At 42.1% G+C, this 16,396-nt stretch overlaps 2 protein-coding genes across 3 annotated transcripts in view; one reads left to right on the top strand and one right to left on the bottom strand.

The window, feature by feature from the left end:
* Positions 1 to 16,166, top strand: part of LOC120676903 (LEAF RUST 10 DISEASE-RESISTANCE LOCUS RECEPTOR-LIKE PROTEIN KINASE-like 2.5) — a 41,393-nt gene extending 25,227 nt beyond the window's left edge. The window contains exons 2-5 of one of the 2 annotated variants that reach the window (XM_039958236.1): positions 4,585 to 5,093; positions 14,416 to 14,454; positions 14,680 to 15,730; positions 15,824 to 16,166. In XM_039958236.1, coding sequence (XP_039814170.1) covers positions 4,585 to 5,093; positions 14,416 to 14,454; positions 14,680 to 15,730; positions 15,824 to 15,965 — 1,741 coding nt within the window. In that variant the 3' untranslated portion in view covers positions 15,966 to 16,166. The remainder of the gene's footprint in view (positions 1 to 4,584; positions 5,094 to 14,415; positions 14,455 to 14,679; positions 15,731 to 15,823) is intronic. The other variant, XM_039958237.1, reaches the window with a different exon arrangement.
* On the bottom strand, positions 8,536 to 11,768 carry LOC120676904. Its single transcript, XM_039958238.1, has 4 exons — positions 11,648 to 11,768; positions 9,481 to 11,259; positions 9,268 to 9,386; positions 8,536 to 9,175 (listed from the first exon to the last, which is right to left on the bottom strand). Exons 1-4 carry the CDS (start codon positions 11,700 to 11,702, stop codon positions 9,134 to 9,136), a joined length of 1,995 nt encoding a protein of 664 aa, XP_039814172.1. The 5' UTR covers positions 11,703 to 11,768; the 3' UTR covers positions 8,536 to 9,133.
* Positions 16,167 to 16,396: the final 230 nt, after the last annotated feature.

The following is a 16,396-nucleotide window of genomic DNA, read 5'->3' as shown; positions in this document are numbered from 1 at the left end:
CCGTTCTGGCTCGCGGTCTCCCAGAGAAGCCTGCGTGTCCTGTTCCGGCGGCGGCGGCGGCTGCCCTGCACTGCCCAGCCATGATGCTTCTCCCTCTGCTACTGCTAGCCAGTCCCACCCCCGCTGTCGCCGCCCTGAAGACGTCGACGGCCTGCGCGCCGGCGTCGTGCGGGAATCTCACCGTCGCCTACCCGTTCTGGCTCGCCGGCACGCACCCGCCGGAGTGCGGCTACAACGCCTTCCAGGTTACATGCGACGACAAGCAGGGCAACGCCTCCCTGGCGAACCACTACCGGACTCAGGTACTTTGCCGAGTGTCACAGACACTCGGCAAAGGCAGAAAAACACTCGGCAAATTGTTGGCCGAGTGTAGCACTCGGCAAAGCGCACACGGCCTTTCTTCTACCGGCGAAGCCGGCTTTGCCGAGTGCCTTTTCTCGGGCACTCGGCAAACCTTTGCCGTGTGCCAAGTCGCACTCGGCAAAAAAAGTTGAAACGGGACGGACGGACGGACAGTTGAACTGGCGAACGGGACGGCGAACTGGCGAACGGGACGGCCGAACGGGACGGGTCGAAAACTTTGCCGAGTGCCATATGCTCGGCACTCGGCAAAGATTCAAACTTCGCCGAGTGCCAACCTGGCCGCACTCGGCGAAGTTTGGGTTTTTGCCGAGTGTCAGGCGTCTGGCACTCGGCGAAGTTTGGGTCTTTGCCGAGTGCCAGTCTTCTGGCACTCGGCGAAGTTTGAAACTTCGCCGAGTGACAACGTAATTACACTCGGCAAATACGTTTTCCAGGAAATCGAAAAATGATTGCTTTGCCGAGTGTCAGGGTAAAAACACTCGGCAAATTGTTGCTGTTTTTTTATATGTTTTCTGTTTTTATGTATTAACCACATTCATCGTCACAAAAAAAACATATATACATTCCAGACAAGCGTTACATATATATGGCACATCCATCACATAATAACACAAATATCTCACGTTGTGTCGCATGAATATCACAAATAGCATAAGTCCAACATCGATGGTATAAGTGTAACGTTCAACAAGCACAAATCCAACTAATTAAACAAGTCTAGTCCAACAACAACAAGCCCGTAGAACAAATATCATAAACAACTCTAAATCAGCTAGGTGGCCACTACGACGCTGCACGTGCCGGTGAATGCTCGTCCGGAGGCTCATTTGACCCCCCAATCGATTGATTCTGCAAAAAAAATATATTTTAACTTTTGGCATGGTGATGCATAGAGCCACTATCTGAACAAGGTAAAATACAATAAAAATGCAGGCTGTATATATTGCATCAAACACAAGTATTATTTGCAATGCATCTGAACCAGTATTAGCTTGATAAAAGAAGGAAAAAATAAAAGGAGTACTGAGATTATACTACTTGTCCATCATGTACGATCGTTCTAAACTTCCACTAATTTTCCAAGTGTGGCTGAAAGATCAGTCCTGGTGCCTCCTAATCATACGTAATTAAACAGCAATATATAGTCACGAATTTACTGTCTAATTTGTGGGAAATTACATTGGCAGCCTAGCTAATCTCTAGTATATAGCACGAGAGATCTTGGGAAGGATCATGTAGCACACGTGTTCGATCAGCCAACCACTAAGTATCTCAACACTCCACTAAGTGAGTCTAGATGTTCTTTCAGATATAGCACATGATATATTGACATAAAGTATCTCAAAATTTGAATATATATGTGCAAGCAAAGTAAATCTATATATCATACTCACAGGAGTGCGTGTAGCGCCAGATGGAGGAAAGATAGACGGAATGCCTAGCGGTGGCAGCGGTGGTGGAGGCCAGGCCATCGTTGGCGGCGGTTGATAGTTGATTGTCGCGCCAAGGCCTTGGAGATATGAGAACATGGTCTGCATCTGTTGTTGCGCGGCCTGTCGCTCAGCAAGAAGCGCCTGCTCCATCCTCTGCCGCTCCTGCATCCGCTCTTCCTGCCACCTGCGCTCTTGCTCCTGCCTTAGCGTCCGCTCCTCCTCCAGCCTCGCCTCGATCTCCTCCCGCCTCTTCGTCTCTTCGTCCATCCGGGCCTATAAGATTTCACCCAAATGTTACAATGCGAACAAAATATAACTAACAACAACGAACGACAAATGGAGCAGAAATAACCTGGATTGCACGCACGCTGGCCACTGAAGTCTCAGGCCGTGGGCGTATTCTAAAGCTTGGACATGGACCTGTATTTACCAAGAGCAAGTATCTGTCACTATGACCAAGAGATCTGACAAATCTTGATTACAATACAAGAAAAGCAAAGCAACAGTAGGTCATTAGCGTTAGTGTAACATTACGAGCTACCAAATCCTGCTCCTCTCGCGAAGGTAAATCTCATTACCTCTCATGATCATGCTTTCTATTCGCTTACTCCAGGCCAGATCCATGCCCTAGACGCCGGCTACCACAGATGATTCAAAGAAAAACTAGATCCACGAACACGGAGCTGTGAGCCAAGAACCCTAGGATATGAGAGAAAGGAGAAGAGCGACGGGAAACTTACCGGTGAGAACGGGGCTACCGGAGTGGACAGCCGCTGCCGGGGAGCCGAATCCGCCAGGCCGCGGGGCGTGGAGGCGGCGGGGCAGTGCGCGGCGCGCCGGGGCGGGGCGTGGAGGCGGCGGGGCAGTGCGTGGCGCGCCGGGGCGGGGCGTGGAGGCGGCGGGGCAGTGCGCGGCGCGCCGGGGCGGGGCGTGGAGGCGGCAGGGCAGTGCGCGGCGCGCCGGGGCGGGGCGTGGAGGCGGCGGCGCGGCGGAGTGGAGGCGGCGGCGTGAGTACGGGAGTGTGCGGCGTGAGTGAGTGCGCGTGTGTGCGGGCCGGTCACTTAGCTGGGGGCGGGGGCAGAAACTTTGCCGAGTGCCAGATCACGGCACTCGGCAAAGACACGACCGCTTTGCCGAGTGCCCTGATCTGGCACTCGGCAAAGCCGCTACCGCTTTGCCGAGTGCCATGCTTGCAGCACTCGGCAAAGCCAGGATTTCATTTCAAAATCCTTCAATTCAAAATTTATTTAAACATATTTCTTTGATTATAATTTAACATTTCATTACTAAACATATATTTCAGACAAATATATCATGCTTCAATGATAAAAATTATATTATTTCAATCACTTTTAGCTATATTTCAATTTGTATGAACTAATTCACTACATTTTTCAAAAAAAATAAAAAATACGAAAACATTTCGCAAAATAACCAAACTTTAACATAAACCAATTTATGAGGTCTATTGCGTATATAAAAAATTTAACATACTTTAGCCAAAAAAATTCCATTATTTCATGCAGTATAAGTTCAAATTCAATTTACATAGTACTAAAAAAACTTTAATATTATCAAATGGGCTCAAAAAATAATGAATATTTACCATAAACCTATCCATCATGTCCATTGCCTACACAAAAAATTTTGAAGTCAAAACTCAATTGGATGGTCCGTTGGACTCAAAAACTTAACTGACTCATTCAAATGTCATTGGATCCTCTTCAGGATTTCTCATCCTGTAACCAACGTATGTGATAACTTTTTTGAAATCTTCTCAAATTTTTTCCACAGCCTCTACTTATGTTATCATGCTTTCACTACAAATTTCATAATTTTCGGACTTCATTTGTGTTTTATAGAATTTAAAATCTATTCGGCCACAAATTCATTGCTATGTTTCCTGAATAAGATATTTGATTTTTTTCCTTTAAATTCTTGTACAAACCCTCAAATTTGACTCAATAACATGAATATAATTTTTCCATTAATTATCAACACTTTTGACAACATTTGGCAGTTCAAATTTGAATTATACACAAAATATTCTTGTAATCAAGTAAATAATCTAAATATAGTAAACATAAAGGATAATTTGCCAAATTTAAATATGATGTCTTTCACATAGTATGAGAACGGAGGAAAAAGTTTGGAGGTCGTTGGAGAAAGTTTTTGTATTTGTTTGCCGAGTGCCAAAGACGACACTCGGCAAAGTTTATTAAATGCCGAGTGCCTGTTCCATTACACTCGGCATTAAAATATGTTTGCCGAGTGCCCCAATTTGGCACTCGGCGAAGCATAATGGTAACGGCCGTGGAAAAATGGGAACGTTCGTGGCAACAGCGTAACGGCCTTGGGGAGCTGGCGGGTGCGGTGCACGTGACAGCGTTTGCCGAGTGTCGACTGTAGGGCACTCGGCAAAGATCTTGTTGCCGAGTGTCCCCATGTAGGCACTCGGCAAAGATCTTTTTGCCGAGTGTCCCCATGTAGGCACTCGGCAAACAAAAGCATCGCCACCGTAACGGTCGTCTGCGGGTCGTCTGTTGGTGCAAGTGACGCTCTTTGCCGAGTGTCAACTGACTAGCACTCGGCAAAGTGTGTCTTTGCCGAGTGCCATATGGCTGGCACTCGGCAAAGAGATAGTCCGCCGAGTGTTATTTATTCGCCGAGTGCATGTTTTTTGGCACTCGGCAAATAGTATCTTTGCCGAGTGCTCGAGATTATGCACTCGGCAAATATCCGGGCACTCGGCATATGTCGGTTTTCCGGTAGTGAACGCTTACTGGAGGTACCAGCTGCTGGACATCTTCTACGAGAACAGCTCCTTCACGGTCGACCTGTCTGGCGCCCCTTGCGATCCCCAGAATTTCGTCAACGCCTCCTCCGACCTCGGTCTCTCGCCGTTCAACATCAGCTCCAAGAACCAGGACCTGTTTATCCTCTACGACTGCGATCTGGGGAGAAGACCCGCACCGCCGGCTTCTTGGACGCGCGTGCGCTGCCCGCCGGACTTGCCGCCGGTGTTCGCCTTGCTTGGGAACAAGTACACGCCAGGCGGCATCGCGACGCCGCCGCCGACGAATTATTGCGCCGTGTCGATGATCCCGGTGCTGGGATACGAGGGAGCGACGGGGGCAGACTACCGGCGGCTGTTGCAGGGGGGGTCTCTGCTCGAGTACACGGATGCTGGGGCCTGCAAGGCTTGCAGAGTGTCTGGCGGCCAGTGCCGGGTTGATGCATCCGACGATGCGTTCAAGTGCTACTGCACCGACGGCAACGACAACTGGTTCGTTTGCGGTGAGTTCTGTTTAAGCTTATGATTTAGTAGTAACTTGTTCTGTGTCTTACTGTTTCCTTCGTCTAGTTGGTTTTGCCTCTATAATCTATACTCGATTTCCAGGTAACATGCGTAAGCTTGGTATATTAGCACAACATTTTTTTTTTGCCCCCGAAACACTCGAGAATGCCCTGATATAGTGATATTAGCATCCGTCAAGAAAATATTTTTTTTTAGTTTCATCTGAAGTGCCAACTGAATTGTTGGTTAAACAACGTCACGTGCTTTTAGAGCGTCGATGATGGAATGCACTGCTTGCATAGTACTCCATTTTCATTCACTCTTCTCTATTAATACATGCCAATTATAATCCTACGGGATGTTTCGGAAAGGAAACATGGTAAAATCTAATCGAGCAAAAGTGTTATAACATTCTAAAACTAATATCATTGACTTTGTGTGTGTGGGAGAGAGAGAGTCGATGATTGCGCAAATGCAATCGCTGCAAAAATGTCTAATCCCTGTGTCAATAGAAAGGGCGGTCTTTTCATGGAAAATTCTAAGAGAAGAGGCGAGAAACGGATCGACAAAATCCGATCCACTCGAGGAATATCAATGCTGAAGAGTGACAACCAATATTGATTTGTATTGAAGATTTGAAGTGCCTAATAGTTAGTATCTTGTAGTCGTGGACATTCAAGTATGTTTAGGGGGGCTTAGTATTGTCTCTTCGGAGATATCTGATAAAATAGTGGGGGCTGAGGATTGTCCCTTCGAAGATATCCGATAAAATAGGAGGGCTTAGCATTGTCTCTTCGGAGATATCGAATAAAATAGGGGGGCTTAGGATTATATTACAGAAAAACAAGTATAATGGGTAATGGCTGTCAGATGTAATCCTAAAATTTAGGCTGAGCTTCCTCTGCTGCTAGCCCAAGCTGGCGAAGCAGGCCTTGGTGCTGGGCTGCTGGCCCATACTGGCCCTCCTGAATACATTGGCAGGTGCCTTCACCATTCAGTACTGTGTCACTGACCTTCTCCACCATCTGTTGACTGGTACATATTTCTTCTTAAATAATTACTGTAGGTACTTTAAGCCGAACGGGTGTTTAATCTTACCAGCTGTCTATTACAGAGATCATGCTTGCGTAACTAATTCTCGAAGATGCCGTTGGTTATATACTCAACATTCAACAACATCGAAAGAAGGGCAATTTTGACCGAATAGCTTAAATGTTCATTAATCACCGTGTTCGGTTGGTGCATTAGCCTCCAGCCATACAGTATTTCTCTCTCACATCGCTCTAGCACTAGTCTCCAGCCACCAGTTAGGTAATAGTGTTTTTCTCTCACACCACTCTAGCTCCAGTCTGCCGAACGCAGTGAATCTGGATTTAGAATTCTTCCACGGCCGTTTCAGTATGTCGACATTTTTTTTTTACCACACAGTTTAGGAGCTTTCCTCTGTTTTCTGCCTGTTGCGTACTATCTGACTTCTTAATTCTACTATTGGATCATACTTCAATCAATAACTATTATCATCACATATTAAAAATGTGTAATAACAATAACCAAATTGATGGGAACCTTTACATACCCAAACTCAAAGGTCTAGACATTGACAGCAAGCATTTTATATTTTAGTCAATGCAGTTCGATTGCACACGTTCTATGGTGTCACTATTTTCTGTTGAAGAGAGTACTTCAAAACACATTCCTCGCTGTTCATAATGCATCAAAGTCAAGCTAAGAAAATTCTACTCCTACTAAACGGTGCCGTAGTAAGACATATTCATGCGAATCCCTCGTAATCAAGTGCCCAATGTCAGATAAATCGGCTCCTCTCTCCATCCGCCATCTACCTCAACAATCATCCTACTACATAAAATGCGATAAAAACCTCGAGCATCCACACTCCTTTCGTCGGCACCTTTTCCCCCTCTGATATCATAATGCACGCTGCCGCCGTGCTACCACTGCTTGTGCTCCTGCTGCCTCCGCTCGCCGCCGCCCTGGACGAGGACACCGGCGGCCAGTGCCGGGTTGATGTATCTGACGATGCGTTCAAGTGCTACTGCAACGCCGGCAGCGACTGGTCCATTTGTGGTCAGTATGTTTATGCTTATGATTTGTTTAGGTGCAGACGGTAAAAATTTTGAAAGGGAATTTTTGCATATTTAAAGTATTAAATATAGACTAATCACAAAACTAATTACAGAACTCGTTCGTAAACTACTAGATAAATTTATTAAGACTATGTAATCCGTCATTAACACATATTTACTGTAGCTTTACTGTAGCAATTTAGTACTCAATCGCTGCATAATTAGGTTCATTAGATCCTTCTCGCAATTTACGAGAAAACTGTGCAATTAATTTTTTATTTCGTCTAGATTTAATGCTCCATGCATGTGCCATAATTTTTTTTTTGAAATTTTGAATTTTGCAACTAAACAATAGTAATTGGTTGGGAAAAATCTAAATGGAGAGACCTCTCCATGCAGTCTTAAAAGGAGAGCCCTCAAACTTTCTTAAAGTGGAAAGTATAATTCCACCAGATTTATAAAAAAGGAAAGTTGTTGTTTTTATTTTAAAAATAATTTTGCAATCCCGTGTTTAGAAAGTAACTTTGACTCTGTGAAAATTGCAAAAAAGGTAACTTTGTAATACATTAATAATACAAAAAGTAAGCTTTATGATACATGACTTTATTAAAAAAAGTAACTTTTAAACTTCATGAAAGTTAAGAAAAATAATACTGTAGTATATGAATTTTAGAAAAATAACTCTCTCATTTGTAACGGTAACATACCAATAGTATATATGATATGAAGTAACTTGTGACTAGTTTTTATAGTAGAGAAAGTAAGATTTTTTTTAAAAAAGTAGCTTTTATACTTGGTGAAAGTTAAGAAAAGTAACATTGTAGCATATGAATTTCAAAAAAAAAAAGTAACTTGTGACTAGTTTATATGGCAGAGGAAGTAATATTTGTTTTTAAAAAAGTAACTTCACCACTTTGAGCAAAATATATTCAAGTGGGGTCTTATTTTGATGCTCTAGTTAAAACGAATGCAACAATATAATTGGATTCTGATTTGGATGTGTGGTTGGAGAATTATTGATTTTTTTAAAAAATTTGAGATCGATGTGAAAAGCTTGTTTTTTCACTGTCTGCATGCATAAAAAGCGTGCGCGGGGATATCACCGCTAGCTGGAATAGCAATAGTTAATTTCAATGTTTTTTATCGCGGGCTATGAAAAATAGCGTCGTCCTAGTCTGGCCGCTATTTGGCGCTATTGCGCCGCTATAGCGCCGCTATAGCGGCAACTACGCGCAGTAGCGCCAGCTTGCTGCTGCCGCTATAGCGCGCTATTTGATTGAAACAGCAACAGTAACATGACAGTGTTCAACCAGCCTTAATAAGTTGATAATTCAAACAGCCATGACAATGGACAACATAATATGATAAGTTCTCAACCTCAAAGCAAATACCAAATAGCCATGAAGGCATCAAGTCAACACTTAAAGTACATAAGCAAACAACCATGGACCACACAACCATAAAGTTCACAAATCACAATCCAAACAGCAACAGTCTAAAGTTTATAATTGAAAGGAAACAAGCAACAACCATAAAGGCATCAAGTCCAAGAGCATGATCTATTATGGACCGGCTCACACTTCAGTCTTCACCCTCAGAATCGGAAGGAGATCTCATATCAATATCAATGTCATCTTCTCCTCCATCAGAAGATGGAAATGACTCCTCTTCCTCAAATGTAGGGATCAACCTCTTTCTCTTCCTGCTTCTTAATTTCTGTTGGTTAGCTCTCTTAGTTCTCTCTTCTCTTTGAGATGTAGCTGCAACTCCTTGTGATGATGCTTCAGTTTGTTCCTCTTGCTCTTCATCTCCTTCTGTTGGCTCAATGCCAGTGATCCACTCGTTGTCTTCATCTTCTAAAACCACATCATGGACAGGTTTCTCAATGGCATCTTTATCCTTGTTGTCCCTCTTTTACTTTAGTCTTGAGTTGAACTTGACAAACACAAGATCCTTCATTCTATCATGAAGGAGCCTGTTGCGTCTCTTTGTGTGGACTTGCATAGGTTTCAATAAGTCAATAACATAGGAGGATTAAATCACTGCTGAACTGAACATAGAAATCAATAAGTCTAAGTCAAATTCATACTTGTTCAAATGAACTCCAGCATCTCTCATAAGCAGATGAACTGCATGTCAAACTTAGAATTCTCGCAGCTAACTTTCTGAGATTTGGTGCACTACTTCCATAATTCAGCCACCATTTAGCTAAGGAAAAAAAGTGACAAACAAAGGACAATGTAGGTATTCAGCCACCATTTAGCTAAAGAAAATAAATTAATAAATTTTCAATTTTTCATACCTGGATCAAAATTGATATTTTTACACTGCCTTTTAGCAATTTCTTTGCCAAAGGATCCTTCAGCATCCTGAAACAGCTGCAGCTCTTCGATAATCTTGTCTTGAGTCTCTTCTTCTGGAACAACCTTGGTAATACAAGTGACTACAACATCTCTAAAAGTTTCATTCTCCTCCATAGCCAACTTGTTTTGATAGTAATAGAAAGGGTTCAAGTAGTAACCAGCCCTATGTAAAGGTGTCTTCATCTTGCTCTCCCACCTTTTGTCAATGATGTGAAAAACCTCCTGAAACTTGGTACTGTCATGGTTGAACCTCCTAGAGATCTCAATCTTAGCTTGTACAAGATAACCATACAAGAAACTCATGGCTGGAACATCACTGTCCATTCTCCTCAACACAACGGCTAACGGCTCAAAGAAATTCACAGCAGTTTCAATTCCTTTCCAAAAAGTTTCAGATTTGACAATCATATTTGCTTTCTTCCCTTTGGCACTTTTTAGGTAACCAAGTTCATTGAGCTCATCATCTCTAAAAAGCCTCTGCAATTCTTTATTGTTTTCTAGCAAGCTCTTCAAGTTGAGAAAAACGGTTGCAAACCTTGTAACACCACACCTTACTAAATCTCTGGAAAGAAACTTCCTCATCAAGTTCAAAACTCTAGTATGGGCATATAGAAAAACAATCACGCACTTTGCTTTGGTGATTGTTGTTGCAACCCTTGGCAATTTTTCTATATCTTCCAACATCAGATCCATGGTATGGGCAGCATAGCCATTCCAAAAGATAGAGGGGTGCCTTGCTTTTAACAAACTTGCTGCTGCCTCATTAGGTCTTGCATTGTCAGTTACAACTTGAACTACATTTTGCACCCCTATCTCCTCAATACATCTATCAACCAGTTTAAAAATATACCTACCATCCTTCTTCACAACTGAATAATCCACTGAATCAATAAAGCAAACACCATATGCACTATGAACTACCAAATTCATCACACCTCTACCTCTCTTGTCTGTCCAAGCATCTGTCATAACTGTGCATCCATTTAGCTCCCAAGACTCTTTGTGAGACTTCAATGTCTCCTGCACTTTCCTCTTCCTTTTCTGTAAGTACTTCCCACTCATCTCATATGGAGTTGGACCTCTCAAGTTCCTGCCAAAGTCTCCAATAGCCTCAAGCATAAGATCAAAGCTAGGCAGTGTCACTGAATTGTGTGGGATACCCGCTTCATAAAAAAATTGGCATATGTAATCACATTCTCTGTCCCTTTTCTCTTCCCTTTTTTCAGTTGATACCTTGGAATGGACCTTTTCAGCAACACCAGATTTGCTCTTCCTTGCAGCCACTATCTCTTCTAGTGTCAGTTTACAGTACTTATCCATAGGACCACCTTTGCTTGTCACCTTCTTCAACACAAGAATAGAATTGCCATATCCATCACTGTGTTCCTCTCCTTCAGAATAGTTCAAATCAACTTGAGCTGTTTCTTCTTCTTTCTCCACACTCTTCTTTTGCTTGTTATCATCCTTCTTTGAAAGCAAGTTAAGCATTTCTTCTTGCACATCAGATGGAACTTTACCACACTTTGCAACACCACATTTAGGAACTTTATCTAGGTGGTATTTTATTCTAGTTATTCCACCATGATAAATCTTGTCACAGTAGTTGCACTTGAGAGATTGTTTCTTGTTCACATCTGGCATTGTGCAATACTTCCAAGCTGGGTCAGTTGATTCAGCAACGTCATTTGATTGCCTTGTGGATGCAGTGCTAGATAAGCCTACAAAGAAAAATGAAAAGTGCATATTAATCTTCCAGAAAACTATGTAGAAGAGTACTGTACTCAACTAGACAATATCTGAAAGACTGAAACTGAAATATAGCTAACGCCTAACAGTAACATCGAACATATGACAATCTCAAATAATCAGATAATCTGAGTATCTGACAGTAACATCGAACATATGACAATCTGAAATAATCAGATAATTTGACAGTAACATCGAATCGAACATATGACAATCTGAAATATAGCTAATAGAAATCTGATCTCAATATCTCATAGTCCACAGAAGAGAAGAGTACATGACCTAACTACTAAGAATCAGATAATCTCATAATCTCATATTCACAGAAGAGTAGATCAGGGGAGAAGACTAAAAACTTGCCTGTTGTTAAAGCAGTGGGATCACGACTTGGACCTGTTTCAACTGGATCAGCCATGGTTGCCTGTTGGTGGCCTGCAGTCGCGCTCGTCCAACGCCCGTCCGCCCGTTCGGCGGGGCCGCAGCCGCCGCGCCTCCGAGTACCCGCGTCCGCCGCACCTCCGAGCCCCGCAGCCGCCTTGCCTCCGAGCCCCGCAGTCGCCACGCCCCCGAGCAGCTGTCCGCCCGCCGCCGCCATGTTCGACCAGCAGCCATCCGAAGGAGCACGGGAGAGTGAGGAAAGATGGATGAGAATTACTGGACTAGGGTTCAGTAAAGCGGAAGCCTAAGGCCAATTGGGCTGGGCCACTATTTTTTTATAATTACGGTCCACTTGTCTGTGTTTTTTTTTTGCGAGCCTATAGCGGCAAAATAGCGGCGCTATGCGATAGCGCGATATAGCGGCAATAGCGCTGATAGCGCAGAAAAGAAGAATAGCTTCGCGGTGAGAGCTACGGGCCACTATAGCGCGCTATTTAAAACTATGTTAATTTATGCTAAAAATAGAAACGAAAAACGGAAACAACCGACTGTTCTCCCGTTAACGCTAAAAGGATAAGGCTTTTCATGTAGTCAGGTCCAATTGGTTGTGCTTCTTACTATTTCCGCTCGAGTCACCGAAGATGTGTCCGAGCGCTACTCCTCTGACACCGTGGAACCATTTACCCTGTGGTGAGTTCAGTGCCATATAGGTTATCGAGTTGAAGGATTCTCTTCTCCATGTCATATTTATTTCGTTAAGCCTAAACTCGTTACGCCTAAATACTCTTTGATTTCATGATTGAATGCGGACGGCCAATGCAAGCTTAATGAAGACTGGTCTCGTTGAAACACACACAACAAGGCAGGAAAATAAAGAGTGATGCCAAAAAAAATTTAGATAAGAGGAAACCGGCCTCAATTACCACAAGATGGTAGCTTACAACTACACCAGAGGGAGGAACAAAATCAAAAGCATAATATAGAGCGTTCCACATGAACTTAGCCACATGACGATCAAAAAGGAGGTGCTGAATAGACTCTTCCAGATTACAAAAGCAGCACCTAGTACAACCCTTCCAATTCCTTTTAATTATCTTTAGATAATAAAGTGATGCCCCTTCTTAGGTACCAAAGAAACACTTGGATTTTTAGAGAAATCTTTATCTTCCAGCTGGGAATCCAATTCTCATTTAACATTGTCTCTTTCATCATGTCATTATGCATAGAGTCAACTGAGAAAGATTCTTTGTTCAAAAGCCACACAAAATTATCACTTCTATCATTAAACTGAACATGCAAGACTCTTCCTACTAACTCAAGCCAAAGATTCAGATTGTTCCCCACTATAGCACTTCTGAAAAACATGTTTAGAGGCCTTCTACTTAGTACTTTAGCAACTGAAATATTTTTTGTCCTAATAATGTTATAAAGAGTGGGGTAGCTAAGCATAAGGGGTTTGTCTCCTAGTCATAAATCCTCCCATATCTAGTTTGGTTGCCATCATTGACTTGGAACTTCCCTCTTGCTACAAAATCACTTTTAACTCTTGGCAATCAGGCCTGCCCAAAATTGAGAATCACCTGCTTTCTTTTCAACTTCAGCCAAGGTCTTATTTTTAAATATTTTTCTTTATAATCTCCTACCAAGGGACCTCCTCATCATAAGTTTAAAAAGCCACTTAGGCCTTGTTTAGATGCCAAATTTTTACACAAAAAACATCACATCGAATGTTTGGACACATGCATGGAATACTAAATGAAGTTTTTTTATAAAACTTTTTTGCACGGATGGGCTGTAAATCGAGAGACGAATATAATGAGCATACTTAATTCATGATTTGCAATAGTGATGCTACATTAACCATCTGCTAATTATGGAGTAATTATGAATTAATTAGGCTCATTAGATTCATCTCGCGATTTAGAATCCATCCCTGCAAAAAGTTTTGTTAATAGACTTTATTTAGTACTCCGAAATAGTAAGATTCCGTTTCAAAAAAATTTGGCCAAAATAACTAAACAAGACCTTAGTACGGAGATATTATGCAATTCGAGGTGAAGAATACCCATGCCACCCACAATCTTGGGTTACAAAGGATACTCCACTTGACTAGTCTATACTTCTTGTGTCCATCTCCCTGCCAGAAAAATATTAATCTATAATAATCAAGTTTTTTTCGGTTCACATTTAGGTATTCGAAAGAGTGATGCTAAATAATAGGTGCTTGATGTTTTCGTTTTATTCAGGCTTTGGATCCGAATGCTCCGGGTCATCTTCTAACTTCTGATCTTATCTCTTTTGTATACCAATTGCCCCTGCCTCCCACCCGTGTCTAGCCGTTCTCGGGGCTCATTTTCAATTTTTTTTTTGGTGGTGGGTGGGGGGAGGGGGGGGGGTGCGTGGGATGGGGGGTTGTATCAAGCTGTGTCCTCCTCCTGCACTTTTCTCTTATCACTCACGTGCTCCTGACGATTTGGACGATGACTCTGATTCCCTTCCTTGATTCATGAGAGGTTGGATCTAGAGCCAAGGAAGGGGGACTTAGGCAGTTTCCCCCAACAAACAAGACTGGCAGTCAGGCACATCCTAACAATAGATTGTCGAGTAAATGGGTGGTGAATCACAAGGTCAACTTTAGGAGGTGGCACATCACAGAATTGAACTTAGTAGAGTATCATATAATTCACATTTCATGAGCATAACTCATTCCTCCCTTTTAGCAATATAGTTAATATTATGTGCTATTTCAGGTGACAACAGGAAGAACAAGATGAAGATAATGCTAATAGGTATGCAATACTTGACTAAAGTTTCACAAGCAATCCATGATTTATGTCTTTAAATATAAAACTGGCTGAATCGGAGTAAAATCACAATCTTTATATATAGCTTGTTTTAGTACTTTGCACTTCGTACTTCCTCCTTTCTTTTTTTATATAAAGGATGCAAATATGAATGCTCATAGTATATGCCTCACTATTTTAAGTGAAAGATAACATCTATTTTAATTTCAGTTTCAATGTCAGTAGCTGCAAGCTTGCTCCTACCATGTATATATGTGATGCGAAGGCACAGAAAAAGGGGAACACTTTGCGGAAAGACTAGCAGCAATATTGAGAGGAAAATTGAGGCTTTAATAGTACTACATGGATCACTATTTCCAAAAAGATACAAGTACTCGGAAGTAACAAAGATAACGTCTTCTCTTAATCATAAACTTGGGGAAGGTGGCTATGGCATGGTTTTGAAAGGAAGGCTGGATGACAGTCATCTAGTTGCTGTGAAATTCTTGCATGATTCAAAAGATGGAGAGGAGTTTGTGAACGAGGTTATGAGTATCGGTAGGACCTCTCATGTTAATATTGTTAGTTTATTTGGATTTTGTTTGGAAGGCTCAAAACGGGCCCTAATATATGAGTTCATGATCAATGGTTCTTTGGATAAGTACATATACTCAGAGAATCCTAAAGCAGTTCTAGGATGGGAAAAGCTCTATACAATAGCAATTGGGATTGCTCGAGGATTGGAATACTTGCACCATAGTTGCAATACGCGCATTGTCCATTTCGATATCAAGCCTCAAAATATTCTTCTAGATCAGGATTTTCACCCAAAGATTGCTGATTTTGGTTTGGCCAAGTTGTGTCGCACTAAGGAGAGCAGGGTTTCTATGACTGGTGCTAGAGGAACAATTGGGTTTATCGCTCCTGAAGTGCACTCCCGAACCTTTGGTGTTGTTTCAACAAAATCAGATGTTTATAGTTATGGAATGATGTTACTAGAGATGGTTGGAGGTAGAAAAAACATGAGTTCAGTGGCTCAAAAGTCAAGCGAAAAGTATTTTCCACATTGCATTTATGACCACTTTGGTCAGGGTGATGGATTACAAGCATGTGAAGTCTCAAGTGAAAATGAAGGAATAGCCAGGAAGATGAGTGTGATTGGCCTGTGGTGCATCCAAATATTACCAATGCATCGCCCTACCATAACAAAGGTTTTGGAAATGTTTGAGAGAAGTTTAGATGAACTGGACATGCCACCAAGGCAAAACTTCAGTCAAATACTGTAAGATATATATTTGCGATATACATTTCTGCAACTGCTAATACCATTTACAATAATGTTGACGTAGCAACATCTTTGTTTGTTCTTTTGCAGCGAAGATCCATCTTACAGTTTGAATGCGGAAAGCACAAGAACAATTAGTTGTACGGAAACACAAGTTTTTAGCGAAGTACTAGAGATGGAGATAAGAGTTGTGGATTCAAAAACCTTGCAACGATTACCAACTACTCTATGATGTTTCCTAGCATTTGAATTAGGCATTGAACTTGTGTGTCTATATGAGAGAAGGATCAAATCTTAATGATGAGTTATTAGGATACTTGTTACAAAAGAAAAGGCAATAAGCCTACTATATTTTTTTTCAAGGCCATAAAAATTAAGGTCTCCAAGGGAAAGTTATATTATATCCAAGATGCATATGATGCTTTTTATGCAATGTTAACATATCTGTATTTTTGCTAGTTACAGCTTGTCAGTTGTCACTGTTTATTCACTCACCCAAAATCTTCCAAATGCTGATGATACATATGCGCTTCAATCAAGTAGTCGGATGCGTGAGCGGCGTCGACTAAGCATGGCCATTGAGCCATACTTTTCCAGATGACTAAGAAGAGCTCAAGACCTCCCCCTCGCCTGAAAGCTACTCTGAACCACTGACCCATACGA

This window comes from Panicum virgatum, chromosome 5N (assembly GCF_016808335.1).
Source record: "Panicum virgatum strain AP13 chromosome 5N, P.virgatum_v5, whole genome shotgun sequence".
NCBI lineage: Eukaryota > Viridiplantae > Streptophyta > Magnoliopsida > Poales > Poaceae > Panicum > Panicum virgatum.
Note: the sequence above shows the minus strand (reverse complement) of the source record. Positions and strands in the feature narration are given on the sequence as shown.